Here is a 25,522-nt window from a genome sequence, read left to right as displayed (position 1 = left end):
GTCGGTACACCCGCCGCCCCGGGCGGCTGTTGCGGCGCAGGCAGCTCCCCTTCCTCTCTCCCCCCGTCTCCCCCGCTCCCGGCGCGCTCGCAGCTCCCGGTTCCGCCGCGGGCTGCGGCTCCTCCCGCGGGGCGCGGCGGGGGCGGGCCCGGCCGGGCCGGAGGGGCCATGCCGGGCGGCGGGGCCGGGCTGCGGCGGGCGCTGCTGGGAGTGCGGCGGTTGGCGGGCGGCGCCGGGAGTCCCGCGGCCATGGTGAGGGTGAGGGTGAGGGGGGACCGCGCCGCGCCGGGCCGGGCTGGGGCTGAGGCCGGGGGCGCGGGGCGGAGGGGCCCCTCACGGACAGGCCGCGGGCTCGGGTCAGTCCCCGGCCCTGGGGGAATGGGGATTGCTCAGCCTGGAGGAAGCTCCGGGGAGATCTGGTTGCCACCGTTCAGTACGTGAAGGGGCTAGGGGAGAGATGGAGAGGATTTTGGACAAGGGCGTGGAGGAAGAGGATAAGGGGGAATGGCTTCACACTGATAGAAGGTTTGATAGGATATCGGGAAGAAATTCTTCCCCACGGGAGTGGTGAGGCCCTGGCACAGGCCGCCTAGAGAAGCTGTGGCTGCCCCATCCCTGAAAGTGTTCATCCAGGCTGGATGGGGCGTGGAGCAGCCTGGTCTAGTGAAAGGTGCCCTTGCCCATAGCAGGGGGTGGAATAAAATGGGCTGTAGGGTCCCTTCCAACCCAAATCGTTCTGTGATTCTCCCTGTGTCCCCCCACCATCCCACCTCATGGCCGATTATTTTACAGAAAGCTGATAATGAACAGCAAGTGCAGGGTTCAACCCTCGCCCCTCAGGCATGAGAGTTAGTTCTAATTTTTATGTAATGACTTTTTTCCCTGAGCTTCCTCCAAACAAACGTTATTGATCCCTGGGTCAAGCGCACCACCCAACCGCCCCTTGACCCGAGTGTGAGTCAGGTGCCAACACCTCGGGTGCTCGGTCAGCATTGGCACCCGGCGCCCGTTCCTGCTTCCCTGGGGGTCTGGCCATGCCTTTGACGTGCTGCTGAGGGGTATGAGCATGGAAACGCAATCGGAATCTCCCACTTTATCTTTTTCCTTGTACAAGCTGCTTTCTGCTACATTTCTGAACATCATGATGTGTCGAGGAGCTGACTCAGGATGTGGCCTCCACAATGCAAAATGTGCTCGGTGTTCACCAGGGCCTGCATCAAACTTGGTCTCCATATTGCTATTAAAAACTCTGTGATCAAATTTCAAGTCACAGCATTGTCTTGTCAATGGCCATGTGTCATGTGAGGTGTCAGGAAGACACCACAGTGTCCCCAGAGTTGGCACAGGACATGTCTGTGCCAGTCAGAGAAGTGGACTTTGTGTTGCATCCTGGTTGCAATCCTGGACTTTGCTATCTCAAATAAAACACCCACCCCTATGACTTTTTGTACATTCGCAGAGTAATTTCATCTTGTGCCACATAAAACAGTGCATTTCAAGACAGCCTTTGGCTTTGGTGATTTTTGTATATGCTTGAAAAAAAAAAGAATGTAAGAAATTCATGCCTACAACTGCAGTTACAGCAATGACAAATCTGAAATTTGTGTTCTTGCAAGCCCAGAGTTGTGTTTGAAGTGTAAAGAGCCTAAATTAGTTCGGTTTGGGACCTGTAAAACCCATCTCTCGTTACATCTCTTTGTCCCCCTAAACACAAATAGCAACAGTGATGCTGTTAGATTGATTTACCTCATTTGGGGTTTTTTATCCTATGTTGTTGATGAAAATGTTGCTCCTTGGTCCTCCTGCATCTTAAGGCCTTGCTCAGGTCGCATTAATCGCGTTAATTCCTGCTCTGCTCAGACTCACAGCCCCATCTGGTGGCACCGGGGCTCCCGCTGGAGCACCGGCTGGCAAAGGTAAAAAATCCTGTGAGCTGCTGAGCTGGCGGCAGGTCCTCACTGCCCTCCCATGTCTGAGTGAACTCCTGGAGAAAAACGGCCTTTCTGGAGGACCTCACAAAGCTGGGCCAGCTGCTAAAATAAAGACTAAAACAATCTGAATGTAGCTGTACTGGGGAGAAAGGTTCTTCCCTCTAAACCACTGCCTTTATCATGAGAGTCTGAGACCCATCTCTCAGAATGTATCATCTGAGGAAGGGCTCATGCTCTTAGTCCCTGCTTCTAGAAAAGGTATCAAATCTCTTCCAAAGGCCCCACAGAACATTCCTCTGTGTTTGGCTCTGGCCTTGTGCGTGGTTCAGCCCCTGATTCAGATATGTAACATATATATAAGCAGAGTGTTAATCTCTTGTGTCTGTGCTCCCAGTGGCATCAGGAGGACTCCTGTCACTTCAAGTACACCGTACTTAAACACTGGTGCTTTGCAGAATCTAGTGCTTTTACCAGTAATGTCAAACTTCTTATAATTGTGTCTGTATTGTCTTTTTTTTCCTTTTAATTTAGTTATAAAGCTCTTTGTTCCTTGTAGAACTCCACAGTCTTTGCTGTCTTCAAGTCCATTCCTGTTTTCTTAAAAACAAAATACGAAGTAGGTAGAGTGCAATCTCCTGTTTTTCTTCTGCCTTTTGAAATAGGTATTTCCTGATATCTCTTTTAGCCTTATAATTGTACATTTATCAGATAATACAAATCATCCCTTAATTATCAGACAGAGTGGAATATTTGAAAATTAAATGTGGTGTTAAAACATCTGCATAATTCAGATGACCAAGGGTGCAGGTACGCTGGTGTCCATCTTCATTCCTGGGAAAGAGCTTGTTGCTTTTCACAAAAAGCACTTAGCCAAATTTACTTGCCCAAAGAGAAATGGCAGGGTTTGGCTGGTTTAGGTTAAACTGGTCTGAGAAATTACAAACAGTAAGAAACTGCACAGTGAATTTTCCACATCCTCACCTTTGCACAATACATCACCACAATTTCATCGTGTGGTTTTCTTATTGTTGTACAAAAGAGAACCTCAGCCTCACTCGTGCCATGCCTTTATTTTTTTCCGCTCAATAGTCCTCCCAGTCTCACTGGTTGACAACAGAGGAAAGGAACCAAGTTTTACTGGATCTCAAAGCTTCAGGCTGGTCTGAGCTGGGAGAAAGAGATGCCATCTACAAGGAGTTCAATTTCAAAACTTTTAATCAGGTAATGATTGTTGTATGTTGCTTTTAATATAAAAGAAATGTAATTGCTTTAATTTCCATATAGTCCTGATGGGAAAATACTTATATTCAGAAGTTTGGGAGTATCCTGGTGGGGCCAAATCCTCTTGGATTTGTCCTGATGAATTGCTCTCAGATTCTGATCTCATTAGGTGGAGTAAATTAATTCCATTTTGTAGTTGATAAGTAGATTTGTTCTAATATGACAGTTTCTCAATTATAATATTCAGGTCAGGGTCAAGGTTGGTATTGTGGAATCAGACAAAGCAGTATTTGATCCTCTTTTTTTTTTTTTTTTTTTTCATTACTAGCACTCATAAGTAAATGCTGGAAATATATAACTGATGGGCAGTGGGGATCATCTTTGTCAGGGAAATACATGAGAAAAATGGGTAAATATAAGAAAGAACAGAAACTTTTAGCGAGTAAGGAGGGGAAAATAGGACGCATTTCACCTTCTAAGCAGGAAGACAAAGTTCTGGTATATCCTTGACTGAGTTGTAATAGCTGATCTTGCAGTGTCTTTGGCACACAGAGTGCTGGTTTTTATTTACCTCACTGGGTTTTTGTTTGGAGACAGGATCCTGAGCCGCATCTCTCTCGCATATGTCTCGGACATCAGTTACAAACTTGTTTTAGAAATACTGAATTTGTTTTGAGATCCATGTTCATCTTACTTTCCCCTGAAAATTCTCTTCTGAGGAATCATGATGTTGCTTAGAAAAAGTCACGTTCCTAGAGCATGAATTTCCCTTTTGTTTTATTTCTGAGGGAGGGGTGAGCTCTTTCTTGGGAAGGAGAGAATTCCCAGGGGTTTTTTGGGTTGATGGATCTCACTGAGCCAGTTCTTGCCCTCACTGTGGAGGGACACGGCAAGCTCCAGTTTGGGGATGCCATGGGTTTGTTGGTGTGTGTAGGGACCAGGAGCTGTGCTGTGAGCTGTTTATTTATATGGCCTTGCCTAAACCCAGAACAAGATGTTTTAGGAAACCACAGTGGGCTGTATAAACAACGATTTGTAACGCTGGCTCTTTTTTTCTCTGTTTCAGTAGTTGTCACAGTAAGGAAAGCCGAGGCAGTATAGAGAGAAGGCAGGTGAGGTGATCCCAGCCCCTCTGCGCTGGGTGAAAGCAAAAGAGAAAACAACTGCAGGAAAATCCAGCTCTTGAGCAGGACAGTGCTGGTCCAGGGAGCATGTCCAGAGCCCTGAGTACATTTTTAACCTGAATGTTAATGTAGAGCAAATAGAACCAAATCAGTTCATTCAGAGGGCAGTGAAGGGGAGAAGCCCATGAGAGGGAGCTCACAGGAAGCCTTGGTGAGATGTGCAGGCAGGTGGGGGCTGAAGCAACCAGGAACAAGGCGCATTTGACACCGGTGGGATAGAAGTGACCCTTGGAAGAGTTGAGGTTTCCTGGCTTTTAATATTCATGAAATGGCATCTCTGCCTGGTTATGGTCAAAGTCTTTGTTGGTTCAGCACAACTAGAAATGAGGTTGCCCCCAAAGTTAATTAAAAAGCGGTTTTGCTCACTGTAAATGAGTAAATTGGTTTGATCAGATGGATTTAGACAGTCCCTGTCTGCCAACAGACAGGTAAGGAGACAAATCAGTGTCCTGCACCAGCAGATATCTGGAAAATGCATTGCTTTGACAAAAATGCACAAAGTTGTATTTTTTTTTTGACGGTGTAGATTTATCTTACAGCATGGATAGATATCCATATGTCTTCCTGGTTTGAAGGTGAATGGAGCACATACCAGTATAGGAAGTTGAGTATATTTAAATAAGCTTATTGGTAAATGATGAACTATATGTTTATACTTCTAGTACCTGTAGTTGTAGGAGGAGTACTTTAAAAAATGACCACTTCAATTGTTTGGGAGATATTAGAACAGTGTCTTTCATTCTTAGCTGCTTTCATGGATGTAAGGCAGAAATGAGAGCAGAGGCTGGGAATTGGCTTCAAAACGGAACTTTCTGCCCCCACTTGGGAGACAAAGCCACGCGGGTGCGTGCTGTGGGCAGCTCTGGTTGGATCAAGCTTAGATGCAAATATCTAAGGGCAGAATTTCACCTGTTGATTTTTATGGATTTATTGCAGTGTCCCCTTTGAATTGCAGAGTGCAGAAGTCATTCTTGTTCCCGTAGTCCAGGAGCAGGCTCAACATGCAGATCCCAAGGGCATTAGATCCTTACCTGGTATTAGAGAGCAGGTATTTGCCTTTCAATAAGTTGAAGCTGAAAATAAATTAAAATTATGCATGTAAGCTTAATTTTATTAAATTATGCACATACACTTGTATTTATAATGACTATTAGTAAATACTGTGTTTACTACAACCTAGGAAACAAATGACAAAAGTGGAGGTATACCTGCCTTGTACTTTGGGAGAATTTAGTCCTGCAATGAAAAAATGGGACTCGTAGGTACAACTGCTTTCATTTAATGTAGTAAATATTCTATGTACAGGATTTAAAGTGTTTAGTAAAAAGTCAGAGGACTGAGAAATGTCATTTCCTCTGTGATCTTCTTGCTGCCCTTTTACAGATGGTATAAAATCAGGTGTGGAAAAAAAAAACACCCCCAAAAATACAAAAAAAGTAGTTGAGCTGACATGAAAGGTATTTCAAATTTATGTTTTGCAGATGATATTGGTATGATTAATGTATTCATTGCTTTTTTTTTTTTATTGCTTCTTGCAGATAATGTTCATGATGCATGGAAAATTCTGTGGCTTCAAAATCTATGCCAGGTTTACAAAGTCTGTGTATGTCCACAGATGTTAAGAATATAAACACAACTTTTATTATAAAGTTGTGCAAATGTGTAGACACGAGCTTGGTTTATGTATATTATTTTCAGCATGAGAATGAAATGAAACTTCTGTGAAACAAGAGTTATTTAGATTCTTGAAGCTTTCAGGCTGAGATCAGCTCAGTTAAAAGCGATCAGCAGTGAGCTGCCTTTGTAAGGCTGACAAGCTAATGACACTTCTGGCTCAGGGAATTAGTTTGTAACCCAGAATTTGAAAGCACTGACGGTGATTGTTAGTCTGAAGATACATTTTCATGAAAATGGGCTTTGGTGGTACAGTTCTCTGAAATAAGCTGAAAACCAGCCTGGGGTTACTGCTGAAAGGCCTTTGTTGGTTTTGTTGCTGTGGATGCCCACCAAGCACCAGTCCTGGGAGACTGGATGGCATTGGCTGTATGTTCCCATTATGTGAGGTAGCCTTCTGGTGGGTGGGTGTTCTGCACCTTGTATAAAATAAAATACACCTGTGGTAGGGGCAAACACAATTCGGCTGTAGAGGAGAGTGCTGTGTCCAGAAGAGCTGTGCTGATGCCGCCAATGTATCCATTCCTCTTTATGCCTTGCAATTGCCCTGAGCTATTGCCACTCTGGAGTGGCAGGTAGGCAGTGATGAGTTAACACTGGAGTCTTTTACCTTCAGGACCCTCAGTGGGGTGCACTTGCTCAAGAGCACCCAGGTTGAGTCACTTTTCCCAAGGAACATGTGCTTGGCAGGAATGTCTGGCTGTGAGCGAGGTTTTGGAGAGGAGGTGGGCTTGGAGCACTCCGTGGCAAGTCTCAATCCCTGCTATGCACCTGGGTGCTCGTGGGCCTCTACAAACCTCACAGACACATCAGGGAGCTTCTCTGGGGCCCTTCTTCCAGGCGGCAGGGCAGAGAAGAGCGACTGGTGAGGCTTTCAGGCCATGGTGTAGCATCACGAAGGGACACTTTCATCCATTCAGATCTTTGTGCTACTGAAACAAAATGGTTTTCTTCCAGTGGAGTAAGCCCTCTGCTTCCAGTCTGCTCAAATAAAATTGGTAATTGGGATAGAAAGTTAATTTATGCCTCCAGATCATGCTGGTAACTTCTCCCAGCATTCCAGGTGAGTTCACCTTGAGAGCAGTGATCTGGAAGAGAGGATAGGCCTGTTTTAAAGATGTGAATTTCTCCCAGATTCATCTCAAGCCCAGTCCTGGGCTGGGCAAGCAGCTGTGAAGGGGTGTGAGTGCAGGATGCAAAGTGCTCTGTTTGGGTCCTGTATCCAGCTGCTCACTTTGCCTGAATTTGCAGGAACATCTTAGCTCTGAGACTTCCATGTCTCTTGTCAAACTTGGTTGGATTTGACCAGAGGGTTTAAGGGGCAACTGCCTGTGTGATTGCGTTTCCGTAGGTAATCACACCAAGGCAGCAAATGCAGTTAGGAAATTACAAAGGTGGGCAAGTTTGCTGATGGTCAGGTTCAGCATTTACAGCTGCTTTCTTTTATAGGGTAAGTTTTTAATTAAGTTTGTTTAAAAAAAAAAATAACATATAGGAAGTCTCTATAAGACCTCTAACATAATTTTCTAAAATGACAGGAAATCAAATGCTCTAAGAGTTTGAAAGCTATTTCAGATACATTTTTTGTCTTTTGGGGTAAGAGAACGGAGGTGGAAGATGAGCCTGAGTAGAGGGGACGGTATGGAAGTGTCTCAGTGCAATTTTTGTCTTGAGTTTTGAGAACATATTTAAAGATGTGCAAAAAATCTAGGAATATTAAATAAATTATTTTTCTCACTTTGCGTTTCCTTTACAGATTGGATATCTCTCTTAGTTGCAATCTGGGAAAAAAAAATCAGACAGAGCATGCCTTTTTTTCTCCCTCCTGGTGATGCCAATTTTTTTTCCTTTGGCTGTAGGGAGACATGCTCAGTTTTGTCCCTTTAAATTGATGGTTCTTGTTGTGTGATCCCAATTACACATCTAAACGAATTTGGTGGGATATGCAATGCATACTCTTGATTTCTTTTGATGGCAGTACTTGGTGCCAGTCCCTGCAATATAATCTGTATCCATCCTTCCTTTTTTCTACTCCTGGCACATTGCTTTGTTTTCTACATTCATCAAAGGTTGGAAAAACTGGTTTTATACATATAGGCAGTGTATTTCATTGCCACTTTATGTACTTAATCTTTTGGCTGTTTGTCTAAAAAAGGTCCATGCCTTTTATGTATTGAAAACATAATATCCTTTAACTTACAATCTGCAGAGTTAAAATGAATTTTATGGTAAATATTGAGTTGTGGACCACATCTCCAGCTTTTTATATGCCACAGTGGTCTTGTGTTTTTTTTCTTCTCCATTGTCTGATAGTGAGGTCATTTTCAGTCCTCTTGAGATATTTTATTCCCAGCCAGATGCAAGCCATATATTAAAAGTAGCACCTGTGGCTAATATCACAGCAGCTTACCATAAATTTACATGGTAACTAGGATTATATCTGTCAAGACTGTTAAAAAATGTCTAGTTTTAATTTGATTTCCAGTATTGAAGGAGCTCTCCAACATTTTGCTTCATAACTATATTTTAAAAGTTAAAATCACTCCATTGTTAAGTTTTATAGCACTCCCAGTGCCCATTAAGTTGATTTGTTAAATGGGGGTCAGAATAAAGCAAGTCGGCTACAGGAGGATCGGAAACCAACCCATTTGTGACAAATTTAGTCCTCGCGTGTGAATCTTCTCAGAGCCCAAGGAGTGATTGGATTCAGGTGCAGCCTGTGTCAGTTGTGTTTAACCTCAAAGCCTGAGCAGTTTCAGCCCGACTGTCACTTCTGCTAATCGAAAGTTGGACTCATTTTTGTACGTTTTGGGGGGAATTGCTATTTTTAATGTAGTATTGCTCTGCCTGCTCCTTCTGCTAGAGTTTTGCATTTGATTGCCTGTCGACTGAAAATAAATTATTTTTCTATCCACCTAGGTAGGTGCTGGTTTTCATATAGGCTTTCTGAAACTGCTTCATTTTCCATTATCCTTTGAGTCCTCTCCCATATGCTGTGATTTGTGCACCTGCAAAGTTATGAAAATATTTTGTTGGTAGTTATGTTGTTCACTAACTTCCCAGCATTTATGAATACAATAACAGATTTACAATAAATCAGAATTATTTATGAGTGGGTTTACAGAGTTGAGAATATCTTTGTATCTGAAAATAATGAATTTCTGGCGTATTTGCCTGTTGACATTTTCCTTTATTAGAAACTGATAGTGAAGTTTTTGGGACTGGCAGAAGTTAACCTGAGGCTGAAACACAGTCAGTGAACTGCATCAAGTGTCTCAGAGCAGAGCATAGTAAAAATATATGATTCCTGGATGGTCACACCTTCCTTGAGTTTATTCTTGGGATCGACTGAGTAAATAAGAGTCTCGCCTCTGAGTCGGCAGGTCAGGGTGCAGCTGTGGGACCTGGACATGATCCACCTGCCCGCGCCACTGCCTGGCACTGCCTGTGGGACAAAGGTAGTGCAGGGTCTGGGGGAAATGAAATGAGAGCTTCCAGGGAGATGGCTTGTTTGGAAGCTTATGATTCTCCTTCCTTGGCCTTGGGGAAGGAGGAGATGACACTGGTGCTCTGATCAGTGTGTTCTGTATCCAGTGATGCTTCTAGTTAATTGGCAGTCAGTGGTGAGAAGTTGTGCAAAGTTGGAGGTCTGTAAATGGTAGAAATGTGTGATCTGGTTGTGTCTAGGAAGAAATTAAATCCTTGCTGCTGGAAGTTGGGAAATAAGGTATTTATTTTCTTCTCACGGCCATCATGGCTTGCAGTGTACAAATCCTAGAATGGTTTGGGTTGGAAGGGATCTCAGAGTTCATCTGATTCCGAACCTCTGCCTTGGGCAGGGACACCTTTCACTACCCCAGTTTGCTCCAAGCCCCATCCAACCTTGCCTTGAGCACTCCAGGGGTGGGGCAGCCACAGCTTCTCTGGGCAACCTGTGCCAGGGCCTCACCATCCTCACAGGGAGGAATTTCATTCCAATATCCAATCTGATCCTGCCCTCTGTCACTTTGAAGCCATTGCCCCTTGTTCGGTCACTCCATGCCCTTGTAAGAAGTCCCTCCCTGTCTCTCCTGTAGCCCCTTTAGGTGATGGTTTATCTTTGTGCTGTGGAGTGTCCCATCTCCTCTTTGCCAGGGTCTGTGTGTGTAGAGGCCACCACCCTTGTGTCCCACCTGCTTGTGACAAGTGCTGTTACAGTACCCATGTCACCAGTATAATTTCATCATGGCACTGCCAGTGGTACCAGGCCACCAGGGTTATTTAAAATGTCATGATATTAATAATATTTAAATAAAAATAATTATCTTTAAATTGAAGACTCAAGAGTGGTCATATGTCCTTCATCATGCAAAATGTCGCATCCTGGTTGTGGTAGAGTTTGTATCAGTTTTGGGGTTTTTTGTGACTTAACTGTAATTTGGGATACTCATTTTCTTGATGAGCTAAGTCATATTTCTCCCTAAAATAAACCATTATTTTATTGTTTATAATTATTGGGGTGTGGTGTTTCTAATTGCTGAATTTTCCCCCCTCAGTAGACCCGTTGTATCTCCTTTTATGCACTCCACTGCTTAAAATCTGCCCGGTTGACCTTTGGGCTGCTCTCCAGTTGGCTCCAATACAAATGTTTTTTGTAACAGATGGATTTATTATCACTCAAGTAAAAATTATTGCAGCATTTGTCTTATGTTTGTTGCATGCATTGATCTGAAAATGCAAAAGAAATTATTTGTCAAAATGCGTTTTGGATCTCACAAGCTGTCTTGTAGATTTGTAGCAAAAAAAATATATTTCTCCTTTTTTTTTTCCAGCTGCACAAATTGATTTTTTCAATTAAACAGAACAAATGTTTTTACAGCCATGTGGACAGTGCTCAAAGAGAGCAAATGGGAGCAGGTCAACCTAATTTTAGCTACAGTTTTGGCACTTTCCATGATAAAACACCTTTGAAAAATGAATGGAAAATTCAGTGGGTTTGAATTCATTGAATTCAAGTTGAATTCATTGAATTCAAGTTGAATAGCTTCATTTGGGAATATGCAAGTATGACTGCCTCTTTTGAAGAAGATGGTTACTCAGTGAATGTTCTTATCTTTTCAGTTAAGGAAAACTGGTTTCTAGAAACTCCTTTATGCAGTAAAATTTATTTTTATGGGGGCACTGGAATGATGCTGGTTAAATGCAATCCTGGTTGTTTAACCTTTTGCATCTCCTTGCTTTTGGAGCAACGCCTGCCTATGGTTTCAAACCGTAAATTGCCTTTAGCACCGGCAGCTCTCACCTTCTCATACTCCCACAAAGGAGCGACGCGCTTTGGGATATTATTCTCTGCAGCTGTAATTAAAAATGGACTCCGGCTGGCAGAATAAACTAAAATAAAACTACAACGCCCCTATTTCAAAATTAACCATTACTCACCAAAAGCACATCAAACCCACTTAGCGGACATCCGTTAATCCCACCGTGAGCCGGTTCAGGCTTTAATGCACACTGTTTTACACGTTAAGGGGTTTGAAGTCACGGGCCAGTGCTGACCTTTCGCATCTGCTCCTCTCGCAGTAGGAATCTCCGCTCGCCGCTCCCCGTCAGGGTGGATTAGCGTGATGAAGTGCAGCTCTTCTGCTGGCTGCAATTTTGGGTTTTGATCAGAATTATTTCTTTCACAAACAATCACGTTTGGCTAAAACGTTACATCTGCTCTGAAAAGCCACTGGCAGGGCCATGGTTTGTCAGGGCAAGGCATGTGGAGGTTTTTTAGCCCTCTTTTATAAAGCTACAAACCTACTTCACATGGGTTTTTTGGGGGGAGAGCTTCCTTTCTTCCGCTTGCCCTTTATTCCTTTAGTTTTGTTTGGCTGAGATGAAAAGTCATTTTGGATAAACATGAAGCTGGTTGTGATGTCTTGGAGGGGTTTGGTGGGAGCACAGTGATGAGTGGGAAGCCCTGTGCTGAGTCAGCACTGCACTGTTGGGTTTATTTATTGCTAAGGATGCTTTGTAGGAAAATGTTATTTATTCCTAGCATCAGAGGAAGAAGTCCTGATTGCATGATCTACTGTGATTTTCCTCAGACTGGGATGAGAATAACAACAGACAGTTAAATATATGTCTGTGTATGTCCAAGGTGTCCCTGGTTGAGGGAACATTTAGTCTGTGTTACAATGGGTGGGTGCTTGTAGTAAGCTAAAATACTGTTAACTGTACAAGCCCAGAATGCTAGGTTTATGCATGCATCTTGTAATGCCCCATCTAACAAAAAAAACAAGAGTTCTACAAAGGGTTTCCCTTTGTGGCTCATACGAATTTCTAAAAGAAATTTGATGTTCACTGGAGAACTCAGAAATCCTATTTGCCTCCCCTCCTGAGCCTGTGTCCCTGTTTCCGGGTGTACCAATGTACAAGCAGCGTGGGTTGCCCAGAGAAGCCCTTGTGTTCTGGTAAAAAAACAACCAACAAAAACCCCATGGAACTTCTCAAAATATTGCTCATGGAACATACTCTGTCACTTCCAGGCATGTGCTTGGAGCATAAGAAGGGGTCTGAAGACAGTGGATAATGTGAAGTGCAGGTTGAGTATCTGAATTGTTGGCAGTTAGGTGAGCCGTGTCCTTAATAACACAACTTAGTGTAGCTGCTTTTATCCTTTTCTCTGTGACCTGCTCCAGCTGTTCTTCCAAATAGCAGAGACAGGAGATGAAGCTCAGGTCGAGGTGACCTACAGATCCCAGAGGGAGCAGTGGGCATGGCAAACCAGGCAAGGGACCCAACTGTGCGGAGCTTGAAGGATGCCCCATCTTGTCTGGGAAGATGCTTGGTCTGTCCTACTCTTTTTTTCCCAAGTGTTCTGTTGTTTCTAGATTTTAAATGTGTTCTTTTGGAAAATAACATTTGAATTTTATGGTGCAATATAAATTAGCAGCCTGCCAGTGCTGGCCCAGCTAAGTCTTCTCCTGAGTTCACTGCCCCTGCGTATCGCCTAAACTCTTCTACTATAAAAGGTGGCCAAACATTAAAATCTGTTCTGACAGTACAGTAGGACACCTTCAGCAGTTGAGTGAAACGATTCCCTGACTGGATCTGCAGTAAATGGTCCTTAGTTTGCTTTATTGCAAATCTCTAGATCTTTTTAACTTCGGGCTTGGCCAAGAGAATGATGGGAAGACCTGTCCAAATTCCTCATATCTCCATCGTGTTTTCTCTGTTGCATGTTTGAATTGCTGAACTTGTCTTTAAAAAAACAAACTAAACCAAAAAAGCTGACAGGATAGTGGAAGATGAAATGGTCATGAGACCAACTTCTTCCCTTAATCCATCATAAAGCAAAGCCTTTCTTATCATTCTTTGATGTGTTCTTAGGATCATAAATGGCAGAGATTTAGAGGATTATCAGAGGCAGGATATGATTGCCCTTGGATGCTCAGCAGAGAAGATCTTGGATATTAAACTGATAGTATGTGTAATCTTGGCCAAAAGACCAAGGAGAATTTTGTCTGAGCATCCCTGTGTTATCAACAGCAGGGATGGCATGTGAACTTCACTTTCATGTCTGCAGAATGAAATCATTCCTTCACGTATGAGTAAAAACAAACATTGGGGAAAATAGCAGAATATTTTGTTCTGCTCCAGTCAAATCTTTTTCATCCAAAATGCGGCGTGATGGGATAATGAACTCCTCTGTTCTTCTACACCATACCTGCACTGCATAAAAGTCAGAGGGTTTGAGAAACTTTTAAAAGTGGAGCATTCACTTAAATTAATTCTGATCTGCTCTGGTTTATGATACCTTCATGTCATGGACTGGCACTGTGCTGTCAAGGATGATTCATTGCCCTCTGCTTTAGCAGAGGGCTCAGGTGTCTGAATTCAGAAGGTTGGAACTGGGGACTCCCTGCACGTTGTTACTACTTTATTTTATAGTGGTTTGTGTGATGGCTTTACTACAGTACAGCCAAGGGTTTGATTTGCTGGACCAAACATTAGCTTTAACAAGTCAAATTATCATTGTTCTTTCAGTTGTGCAGCCAAGAGAATTTATTATATTAAGTGCCTGATTACTTTAGCAGGTGCTCAGTAAATGGGGACTTCACCGTGTTATTTCATGTTTTTAGGTAGGGTGCAAAAAGCTCATTTTAAAAAGTCATGTTTCTTGAAATTGCTGTTTTATTTGGTGCAAACCTCCTAAGTGCAACCTTTGTATTACATTTTTTAACACAAAGCACACAAAAATGGCTTGGGAGGTGGAGAGCCACATTGAGCTTTTGACAAGGCTGGAGGATTTCTTCCATGTTCTAGTTCAGTCCTGAAACCTGGGATTATTTCCCTCATTTTTTCTGGAAAATGTAATTTAGAGATCTACAACTTTTAATAAATAAAATAATATTTATTAGTCTATGTTTATAAGTGCTGAGGGACTGGGGGGAAAAAAGGAAAAATAAAAGCATTTATTTTGAATAGTTCAATATGAAATGATGCATCACAAATACCACATGACCTAGTTCCAGGTTTGCTTGGGATTTAGGGTATCTACTTATTTTGCAGAAGTTGTTATGGGCAACTAAAATTATATTTATCTACCTATAAACAAACTAATGTATTTTCTAATATGGTTGTATTGACATTGAAACTTTTATCACTTCCAGAAAGTTTTTATGCTGCCTTAAGACATCTCCATTTTCTCTCACTTCTACTCCATCAAGTCTATAAATCTCTCTGGTGGAACAGGTGATTAATTTTGGTGTGAAGTGTGTTCATTAAATCACCAAGAATATTTTCTGTGTTCTGTTCATGAAAGCCATGGTGCAATCGCTTATTATAATAAAAAGGAGAATAGGAATAAAGATCCTCAGCATGGAGGCTGCTGGAAAAGTCAAGATGTGATGAAGAAGAAGGTAATACATGTAACATTTTATGTTTTATTATTACCAGTAAGAGAAAGAAGGCCTAAATTCAGCGGTTGTTAAAATCCTGATATAAACAGGCTTAGAAAAGACCAGGTTGGGGTTTGTTGTACAGATTGTACACAAGGGTTTTTTGCATACTTAAATGAGCTTGGGAGGAAGAGGAGAGAAGAGCAAGGAGCAGGATTTAAGTGCAGCTCAGTGCTCTCCACTTTCCTCAAAGTCCCTTTCCTTGCACTGATCCGTGTCCATTGACCTTAGCAGAATACTTGAGTTTTCCTTTGAAACCGGTTGAAACTCAGATGGGGCAAATGACACTTGCATCTGCTTTATGACTATTAATGGTTTTAAGATGAAAGAGGGTAGATTTAGATTGGATATTGGGAAGAAATTCTTCCCTTTGAGGGTGGTGAGGCACTGGCACAGGTTGCCCAGGAAAGCTGTGAATCCCTGGAAGTGTTCAAGACCATCTTGGATGGGGCTTGGAGCAACCTGGGATGGTGGAAGATGTTCCTGCCTGTGGCAGGAGATTAGAACAAGATGGCATTTAAAGTGCCTTCCAACCCAAACCATTCTGTCATTCTGATTCTGTGATGTCGTAGCTTAGGTCATGGCTGAACTGGGAAGATGAAGCCTTAAACTCCAATCCCTTTGGAGAGCTGCATCTCAAGCATTGTCAGAACTGTGTTGTGTCTAGTGCTGCACTGGGTCTAAAGGGTGCTGGGTGAGTGCAAACTTCCCTTTGCCACAAGCGGTGTGGGCCTTTCCTGGGACAGCATTCCTGAAATTGCCTTCTGTCATCTCCTGCGGCTCTTGACATTGTACCGGTACCTGTGCGAGAAACATCCCCATCGAGGCAAGGCTGTGCCTCCCAGCTCCACTCCTCTCTGCCTCCAGTTATTCTTCATGTTCTTCAAATTGGTAAATCATATGACAATAAACAGAAATACCCTCAGTGAAGAGAGAAGGGGAAACTGTTGTTTATCTGGTCAGGTGGTTTAGATTAGCAGTGATGCTGGTCTGTATTATGTTACTTTAAATCATAGTGTCCCAACAGGACATAAATTATGAAGATTGTTACAGTATGTTTCATCCAATGTAAGATCAACAAATTGGAATAATTTTTTTAATAAGAAAATCAGTGCTTTGGCAAGGTTATTGGTGAAGAATTTAATTTAACTTGATCTTTGCTTGCATTATTTCTTAATATATAAAAACTATTTGCATAATGTATGAAGTATAAACATTTTTAGAATCAAAGGCAAGAATGCCTTTCCAAGATTACATAGAGTGGCAAACTACTTAGAATAGATCAGTGTTTGTGCTTTTGCTGTCAAAAATGTTTGATATAGAACTGGCAAGCTGGTTTCTTCACTGACATAATTGTAAACAAGTGTTGGGAGACAGAAACAGCGTTCTTTGGAGAACATGGTGTAAAGGTTTGCACGTTCTCCACTGCACATCTAACACAGAGAGCAATGTTTACAACCGCAATAGGAATGTAAATAGGTAACTTTTTTTGGAGTGTAAAGCAGCATTGCACTTTTGTGTCGATGATGTATGCAGGTAAGTATGGGGGATGTGAGTGGTCAGCTCTGGATTTTTAAAGAATATTGTAAACACAGAAAAGCATTGACAATTCAGTTGGAAATTTGAGTTGTGGGGGTTTTTACAGTTTCAGATATTGCTGTGAAGACAGAAACGGCATCTCAGTCCATGCCAGTGTGTCTGTAGTATTATTCTTCCATCCTTTCCCGTCATTAGTGTCCTTATCCTTCAGAATTAAAAGCACTGCTTTCCCTAGTCACAAGTGATGCTGGGGAATGGGAGGGTTGCCTCTGTTCACAATATTTTGCTGCTCATGCTATTAAAGACGAGAAAACCAAATTTCTACCAGTGGTTCATCAGGTGTTGTTCACCGTCAGACCCTGCTGGGTGCCCATGTCAGGATGGGGTGGGATGGAGGGAGTAGGGAATTGTAGGCACAATGCCTGATCTGCCTTGTCCATTACTTGAAGCCTCAGCAGAGAGATGGAGGACATGAGTAACCTGAGTTTAGCTCTATTTTGGTGCATGGTTATTTGCATTCTTAATTACTGCCTCGCTGTTTGTGGATTGATGTTAGAAAAGGGGGAGCGCAATGAGAAGATATTAACCTGTTTTATGTTGTGTATGAATCCAGACACAGACAAAAAAAAGGAGGAAAGTATCTAATGCCATGTGGATCCAGTGTCCCTGAGGATAGTTCAGGCAGCTTGATGATGCCAGCTGGGAAGAATCCCAAAATGGGCACGTGGTTTTGTGAATGAATACCTGTCCTTCTGTGCTGCTGCCATTACTTTCCTAAATACTAGTTAGATTCCTCTTTTTTTGTGTTTTAACTATGTTGTCATTTTCAGATAAAGAGTGTAGCTTTATGGCATGATTTATGCGTATTTATACGATAAAAGTAGTGATGGAATAAAGATAATTAAAATAAAACAAACTCCAATTTTTTCCTGCGAGCACAGCGGAAATGTCGTGACAGCCCTTGTGACTAGCAGCTGGTCCTGACTTACAATAGCTTGACGTTAAAGAGCTTTTTCCTTTTATCTTCTGGCTTGTAGCTCACTGTTAGGTAGTAATGTCAACTGGATATATGAAAGCTTCTGGAGTTTGGGAGTGAACCTTAATGATTTGATTTTATTGTTACAAGTGTCAAACTGCTAAGGAGAATATGTGCTGTACCCTGGGTACTTTTTACTCGGGTGAGTGGAGAGCAAACGTGTGAGGTGTAGTCATCTCCTGTATGACAGTGTCACTGTAACCTGAGTAATTTATTAATTTCCCACTGATAAATGGTACAGATGCAGCCTGGGTGGCGGGGGAAGGGAAGACAGGTAGCCCTTGCACTGCAGAAGGTCAGGGTTAATGCTACCTCCAGCGTTACAATGACAGATGGGAGGCAGAAACCTTAATGTACTTGTGATTAGCACATGCTTTCCTTGGCTGGGCGTCCAGAGGATTTAAGAAGCCCAAGTGCACACTTCATTTTAAAACAAACAAATAAAAAGTGTGCATGGTTATATTGTTGAGCCTTTCAGCTGTTTTTCTTATATATCTCCACTTTCAAGTCAAGTACTGTCAGCTGCTTTCTTGTGGAGATGCACGGGGGTGATCCATCACGGGGGACTTGCAGTAGGTGATGTATGAGCACAACACAACGACCTGTGGGTCTTTGATGTATAACTCATCAAGATAATGTTGGCAAGCATTGTACAAAAGCAGCATGTTTAAAAAGTATTAAGATGAATGGATTCCTTGCTTAAGGAGTGTGAAAGGAAGAATAATAGCAGATTAGCTCCAGGATTGTGCGGTTCTCCCGGAGCTGTGCAGCGCTGTGTGGAGCAGAGGGGCAGATGGAATTTCATCTTTCCTCCCACTTTTGACAGCAAAGTGTCTGGCCCTGGTTTTCCCATTCTCTGGAAACAAAAGTAACATTAAGTCTTATTTTGTGATAGTAGATTATATCAGTTTCAAGAGCAGCTTGGCCAGTCACAAAACATTGTGAGATAGCTGAATTCTTTTTAAGTTTACCTGGGGGTTTTTTTTCACTTCTTTAGGTTAACTTGTTCTTCTAAGAGTAGCCCTAATTTTTATCTCATGGAGACATAGTAGGGCTGCTAATATTTAACAGACATTTTAGATGTGATGTTACAACTGAAACACCAGTAGCTTTTAGTTCGTTCTTTCCTGATCTTAAAAGACGTGAAGGGAAGGAGAGGGAAGAGATGTACCAGTGCACCCAAGGCATCTTGTCCTTACAGGATTGCTTCGCTCCTTACTTACATTGCTCTTCATGGTTTGTTGCAGGGACTCTGCACTTTGCCACCCGTTGGGTGGCATGATCTACTTGTGTGGAGTTCCCTGTATGTCTGGATACTATTTTAGCCCAGAAGTCCTAAAAGGGTTAGGTTGAAAATGTGTCTAATATGCCTATTTTTGAAAAAACAGAATACTTCATAATATTTACTCCACTGAAGTCTCTTTTAATACTTCTTTATGGCTTCTAGAAAATGCACAAAATCTTTCTTTCTCCTGTCTTTTTATTTTTGAAGGAAAAATCAGAAAAAGTTCTCGTTAGGGGCCAAGGGACTGCAGATCCCTGTTGTTAATAGGGTGAAAGTCAAGACTGTGTTGGGTCTCACTGAGTGAATGTGCTTGTCCTACTTTCATCAAGAAATGTGTGATGGTCTGATAAACTCTGCCCACCAGTGCAGTCTTGACAATGATCTTGCACTGCAGACTGCATAATAATTTTCATTATTTTTAATTAAAGTTGAAGAAGTGCAGACTCCTGCTCAAATTAAGGTTGGTTGTGTTGCCGGAATGCGGTAATTACTTTAATTGATCACAAGATAGTTTCCTTGATCACCAATTAGACCAAATTACCGATCAAGTTTCAAGACGTGAAGAAATGTCCAAACTGATTTTGTGTAATAGTGTTTTAATATCTAACCAAACCTAAATATCTTTTCCTTCCAGAGCCAGTTGTATTTTCCCAAAGAAAGGTTAAGGCTCTACAAATATAAAGGTGATTCATAAACAATAGCGTTCCAATTCATTTAATTTGCAAAGGAAGTATTTAAGACCTTAATGGAGGTTGTGTTGGTGAAATTGCTCAGTAGAACCATAGCTCATTTTCCTAGTGAGAGATATACATTTTGTGTGTAATTAAAATAAACTAAAATGCAGTGAGTAAGTTGCTGTGGGTAATGTGCCGGGAAGGAGAACGTCTCCGAGCAGAGCAGGGCATGCACGAAGGCGGGCAGGCTTCGTCCTTCTCTGGTTGCAACAGTTGTGGGCAGCTGGAGCAACAAGCAGCAGGACGTGTCCTGGGGAGAGTCCTCTCTGCTGGAATTTATTCCTTTTCATGAGTTGGACAGTCTCAAGTTGAGCAGTCTTCGGTAGGATGAAAAATTTTATGACCGATGTCCATTTTATTCAGCTGGAGACTCTACTCTCAGCGGGGAAGGGGTAGTGGGATGGCATGTTGGTGCACTGACTGGGGGGATTTGGTGGTCTACTGATGAGGAGGATTTGTCATCTGAAGTGTGGAGGAAGGTCTACAGAGCAAATTAATTTTTTAAGAGTCATTTGCTTGTGTAATTTTCTCTGTGTGCTTTCGTTGGAGCAATGATTACTGTCTCACCATTAGTGACTGTGTTTGCAGTGTGACCCGGGTCTGTACGTATGTGGGCGAGTTCCTGGGATGAACAGACAGACACCAATAGAGCATACACAAACCTGCTAGGGGGTTTTATAAATTCATTCTTATTTTTTCCCTTGCTATTTGTTTCTATAAAGGCACTTTGGTTGCAGACACATCACTGTTTTAAACTTTTGGGGACATTTCTGTGTACAGATTGCTGTGTTGTAAATAGCATTAAGCCCATGGACACGCTAAAAACATTTAAATCAGCACTATTAATAGAGAAGTTTTGCAAATCTTTGCTAACATTGGATGCACAACTTGCCGCTTTCTACTTCAAAGTGTACTGCTGAAACATGGGCAAATTTTTAAAGTAATTGTTCACTCAAAGTAAAACTAAACCAAGTGAGAGATTCAAGGGAAGTTAGATTCTTCTGAATTTTGGAATGCTCTTGGGTCAAAGAAAAAAAGCTTTTTAATTGCTGACAGTTTGGTGATTTCCAAATGACAAACCTCATTGGAATGATTTTCTCTGATTATAACGTTTGCATTCATTTGACTGGCAAAGCGACCAATAAAGTCATTCTTCATCCAGGCACCAATTCTTTTTTTTCCTTAAAGGTTTTTGCAATTTGTGAGAGGGAAAAAGACTTGAAACTATTATCAACCATTATATGTTATTCATTGACCACATGTTTGTTTGAAATGGCCATCGCCTGGTGGAATGCGGGCTATATACATTCTCTTCCATAAATTAGCACTAAAAACCTACCTAAATCAGGTATGGTTTTGTGGAGCTTGTTGTATTATAATCTGAACCAGACTGTAATGTGGATGTTCCTCCAGCTTTGCATGTTAATTCAGGTCCTGAACCCGATGGATGGAGCTTGGTATGAACAAAGCCTGCTGCTGGGAGGCGTCCTGCTCACATTCCCAGGCCCTTCCGGCCCCGCTGCATAATTACAGTCTTGATTTGCATGGACATTCTAATTTTCTTTATAATGCAGTGATTTGCTCCTAAGTACTTTGGCAAGGGCCTGCTATTATTTTCCTTTTGAGCCTATGATAAAACCTGTGTCCTGGGGGAGCATGCAGGGACAGAGGATTGGAAAACATATTTTAACTCGTTTAAAGGGAAAACATGTCTCATAAAGCAGAGGGGCAGACCCACCCACTGCCTTTTTCTCCCCAATAAAATAAATAGCAAAGTGGTTAAAGGGAGAGGTGTGTTTCTGGAAGCAGTGTTGGCCATACTGTGGCATGGTGCTTAGTTAGAAATGGCACGTTTCTAAGATGCAGTAGGGGATGGAGGACTTGGGATGGATATTTAAAATCCCTGCTGATGCCAGAGGTAAAATCATTGCTGTCAGCAATAGCTTTGAGTGCTGGGCTAAGTCACACTGAGCAGAGTGATTTACCAGGATCTGTAGGGGATCATTTCAGCTGTATTGGGAAATGCACCAGTGGCATGAGAAGTTCAAATGCCTCTTTAGCACACACACACCCAAGGTGCAGCCATCTGGGGCATCTTGAGGAGATTTTGAGATTTTGGAGTGAATCTTGCCAATCCTGGCGGGTGGAGTATTTTCCTCTTTGCTCTCTCTTTCCCTAGGCTTTTGGATTTATGACACGTGTTGCTCTACAAGCAGAGAAGATGAATCACCACCCAGAATGGTTTAATGTCTACAGCAAGGTAACGTGTTCACCAGCCCTAGTTACTCACACGGCAGTGGAGTTAAGGAGACCAAACCACTGGCCCATTCTCTCTGCCTTTATTTGTAGCTTGTCTACAAGATAAGGGAATGGGAAGTGTCTCTATAAAGAGATACGAGATTTTAAAGAGATGCTGAGATTTGCAGTGGTGAGGAATCAAGAATGAAGCTCTTTGCGCTTGCTGCCAGCTATATGGTTGGGGCCTGTGGCTTCACCCCTCTGGCTGAGATCTAAAAATAAAACAGAAGCCTTTAAACTCTTATTTACCCAACCTGAATAAATTAGTGTTTTGAGACTGCTCACCAGCTCTCATTCCTCTCTGTGCAGCAGGTCAGGAACTCAGCGGTGTAGGGTAGCAGACTGTTGGTACCTAAATGGGAGCCTGGCAGTCTCATTTTAGATTTGATTTTTTAAAAATTGTAGGCTCCTATGTCTCAACATAGCAGCTTATAAAATTTGTTTATAATATTACCTAACTGATGGTGGTCTTGTATTTACAAGGGTTACAAGGATTACTGTAACCCACGAATGAAAGGTGCTGTGTAAAGGGTGAAATTATTGCTCTCCCTTCAGTTTTATTTTCTAATACTTCTCATTGCATTGTATCACACTGTTTGTTGTAGCATTTAGTGAATATATGGCAGTCCCACTAAAAATATACCAAAAGAAAGGACATGCCGACAAGCAGCCTGTAGCTCAGACCACCACCCCCAGAGCAGGACATCCCACCTCTCACTGCAACTGAGCCTCCCAGCAGAGACTCTTCCTCATCAGCCCTTCAGGTCACCTTGTTTAAGGGACATTAAATGATCACTGGAAAAAATCCTGATCACCCATTCTTCCTGATTTTATTGGATTTCCAGAATATTCAGAATTTGTCTTTTTTTTCCTTTTGCGTCTTCCCAAAATCTCAGTCAAAGGCAAGACAAAATAATGCCCAATTTGTCATCTGGCTCAGTCTAAACAGACCTGTGAGACAGCTTTTTTTTTAATTTTTAAATTAATCTGCAACAAGCTTAAGAATTTTTTCACTTTTGGGATGCTGGTTTTTAACAAAATGTGAGCCTCTGACCCAGCTCTTGGCAGCTTGGTCACTGGCCCAGGTTCTTCATGAAACTGATCCATGGAATTTAAATGTAAAGAGTGAGTGATTTAATCAGACACCTCTTCTTGGATGAAACCCAAGAATGCAAAGCCTGTGTTATTCTGCAAAGGGGCTCATTTTGGTGAGATTCCAGGCTCTGTAAAGCCTCCTCACCTACAGCGTCTTCTGGTTTACATGAGCAGGGAGGGTCCAGCTTGGTGCTTGCCAGGAGCACCAAGTAAAACCAGCTCACTATGGAGACACACAGTGTTCCCAATGAATTGCTGTTCAGCCTATGTGTCAGAGATCAAAATGCCTTTGTAACCTCTTTCTTTTCCTTTGTGACAGGTTCAGATAACTCTGATTTCCCATGACTGTGGTGGGCTGACCAGGAGAGATGTGAAGCTGGCTCAGTTTATTGACAAAGCTGCTGCTTCGGTTTAACCAGGATGTAAATAGCTTTAATACAGTGTCCAGCAATATTTTGTGTTTAAATGGGAGCCCTCTTTCTTTGTAATCCTAATTTCAAAAACCCCTAGAGACAAGATATTTTGTAAAATGAGTGGCTGAGCTTTTCTGACCTTCAAGACCTTCATCTTGAAACCCCTCGGGACACCTGTGCTTGTCCTTTCCCATTGCTGGCTCTGCAGGAGGATGTAGTGGATAAACCAGCAATAAATAAGTTTTGAACAATCCTTTTTTGGAAACTAAACTGAGCTGGAATGAAACCAGGAGCTCACCCATGTGTGTTGATGTTCCCCAAGCCCACAGGAACGGGTGGCAGCTGCCATATGAGCTTCCCCCATGCCTGACCATTTCCCTCCTATAGATTTGTAGATCTCTGCACTTCAAATAGTGTCAGAGCAGCCTGGCCAGGTCAGTCCCCTCTGGCTTGGTACCACCATCTCTGCCAGTGACCAATAACAAGTGCAAGGGACACTGGGGACAGCAGTGCAAGCTGCTGCTGATGTGTCCTTGGAGTTGCAGCTCAACTGGCAGGAACAGCTGTATCCAGTGTTGCTGCTTGAGAGCCTTTCCCCGTCTGACGGTATAGAATCACATAACCACAGACTGGTTTGGGTTGGAAGGAGCCTTAAAGCTCATCTCATTTCAACCCCCTGCTAAGGGCAGGGTCACCTTGCACTAGACCAGTTTGCTGCTAGCCCCATCCAGCCTGGCTTGGACACTCCCAGGTGCAGGACTGGATCTTGCAGTTGCTGAAAACTTTAGCTCTGGTACTGCAAATACAAAAAAGTCCCGGCGAGCTCCCAGCACCCACACCATTAAATGAAGCATGTTCTTAAGGGCTTGGTCAGGTCAGTGGCTCAGCAGGATTGAGCCACTATTGGTGTTGTAGTGCTCCAGTACCTGCTGGATCAGGTGGGAGGTGGCTTGGCCAAGTGGCCGGAGCCCCGGCCAGGGCTGCCGGCGGTGAAGGAAGCAGCATTAGCAGGATTCTTGCTAAGCTGGGCTTGACTGAAGCTATGCTCACCGATTTTTTTTCATTGCAAATGTTGTTGCAGGAGTTACAGATCCCGCTGACGTTTAAAATAATTCCTTCCGGGGTTTGAATGTCTTTGTTTTTATCCTATGATCCTCCCTGAGACAGATTTCCAGTGCCGGCAGGGAGATTTCATCCTGCTTAAAGCTTGCAGGAGGGCCTCTCACCCTGCAGTCCCCCTGCCAAGTGTCCCCAGCGTGCTCCGTCATGCCCTTTGAGCAGCTCCGGGTGCGGCGCTCCCAGGAGATTGACACCTCCGAAATGCCGGAGTGCATTGCTCAGATGACACCAGCGGCACAGCCACCAGCTACCAAGAAGTGAGATGCACGAGTGCCAAAATCTATATCGGGGGTACATGCGAGGTGTGTGGTCTCTCAGATATTTTGGGATGCAAAATGCCACGAGCTGCCACCCAAGCGACTGTTGATAAAATGAGAAAGATATTTTTTGTAAATCCTTAGCAAACACACCGTCACGTGCTAATTGGTCACACACAGGAAGCAAGATGTTGGGGTTTATTGTCAGTAACCCTACTTGGGATATCAAGTTAATACCTAAAAAGACCCAAATTCAGACTACGTGCTCAGCTGTTGTTTTCTCACAAGTGCCTTTCCCCAGTGAAGTGGAGGATTTCCCTGATACGGTTTGAAAACGGTCACTGTTGTGAAGAGCGAATAAAACTAAAACAACCAACCAGGCTGTGATGTCTCCTGTTACTGGTGGGGAAGTGAAACAAGCTTCACCCAAAGTTTTGACAACATCTCTAATGAACTGTGAAAAGTCTGTTCAGAATTTATATATAACGCATGGGCTTTGAATAAAACCAATAAAATCAAATTCCTCCTTTGTAATTTGTTTCTTTATTATTGTACATATGTGACAAAGCTGTTTAGTTTGAAGATAAATTTAAGATAAATAATATTTAGTTACTGGGAGGTCTTTGGTTTAGAATATTGATATTTATTTACATACTCTGAGGAAAAAAATCCCCATCAACTAATTCAGCTCAGAGAGTTGCACTGTCTGGGGGTATTGAGAGCCCTCACCACCAAAGAGGCAAAAATACTCAGGAATGAGGAGGATGGCTGTGAAATGCTTCAAGTTTTATGGTCAGTGCTTGTTTAGC

At 42.7% G+C, this 25,522-nt stretch overlaps 1 protein-coding gene across 3 annotated transcripts; it reads left to right on the top strand.

Moving 5' to 3' along the window:
* Window positions 1-172: 172 nt before the first annotated feature.
* PCBD2 (pterin-4 alpha-carbinolamine dehydratase 2) lies at window positions 173-25,247 on the top strand. 3 transcript variants are annotated; one of them, XM_048319968.1, is made up of 4 exons: window positions 173-252; window positions 3,021-3,152; window positions 21,711-21,791; window positions 23,244-25,247. In XM_048319968.1, the coding sequence occupies exons 1-4, from the start codon at window positions 250-252 to the stop codon at window positions 23,337-23,339; spliced, it is 312 nt and encodes a 103-aa protein (XP_048175925.1). In that variant the 5' UTR covers window positions 173-249; the 3' UTR covers window positions 23,340-25,247. The 3 variants fall into 3 exon arrangements, with proteins under 3 accessions (XP_048175925.1, XP_048175926.1, XP_048175924.1); XM_048319967.1 differs by having other exon boundaries at window positions 235-258; XM_048319969.1 differs by lacking the exon at window positions 3,021-3,152 and having other exon boundaries at window positions 215-252.
* The last annotated feature ends 275 nt before the right edge of the window (window positions 25,248-25,522 follow it).

The sequence above is a fragment of the Corvus hawaiiensis genome, chromosome 15 (assembly GCF_020740725.1).
Source record: "Corvus hawaiiensis isolate bCorHaw1 chromosome 15, bCorHaw1.pri.cur, whole genome shotgun sequence".
Classification (NCBI taxonomy): Eukaryota; Metazoa; Chordata; class Aves; order Passeriformes; family Corvidae; genus Corvus; species Corvus hawaiiensis.
The sequence above is the reverse complement of the archived record's forward strand: the minus strand, read 5'-3'. Positions and strand labels throughout refer to the sequence as shown.

Coding starts and splice junctions, on each gene's coding strand:
- PCBD2 (XM_048319967.1), top strand. Junction 3,153..21,710: donor ATTTCAAAACTTTTAATCAG/GTAATGATTGTT, acceptor CTCTTTCCCTAG/GCTTTTGGATTTATGACACG. Junction 21,792..23,243: donor GGTTTAATGTCTACAGCAAG/GTAACGTGTTCA, acceptor CCTTTGTGACAG/GTTCAGATAACTCTGATTTC.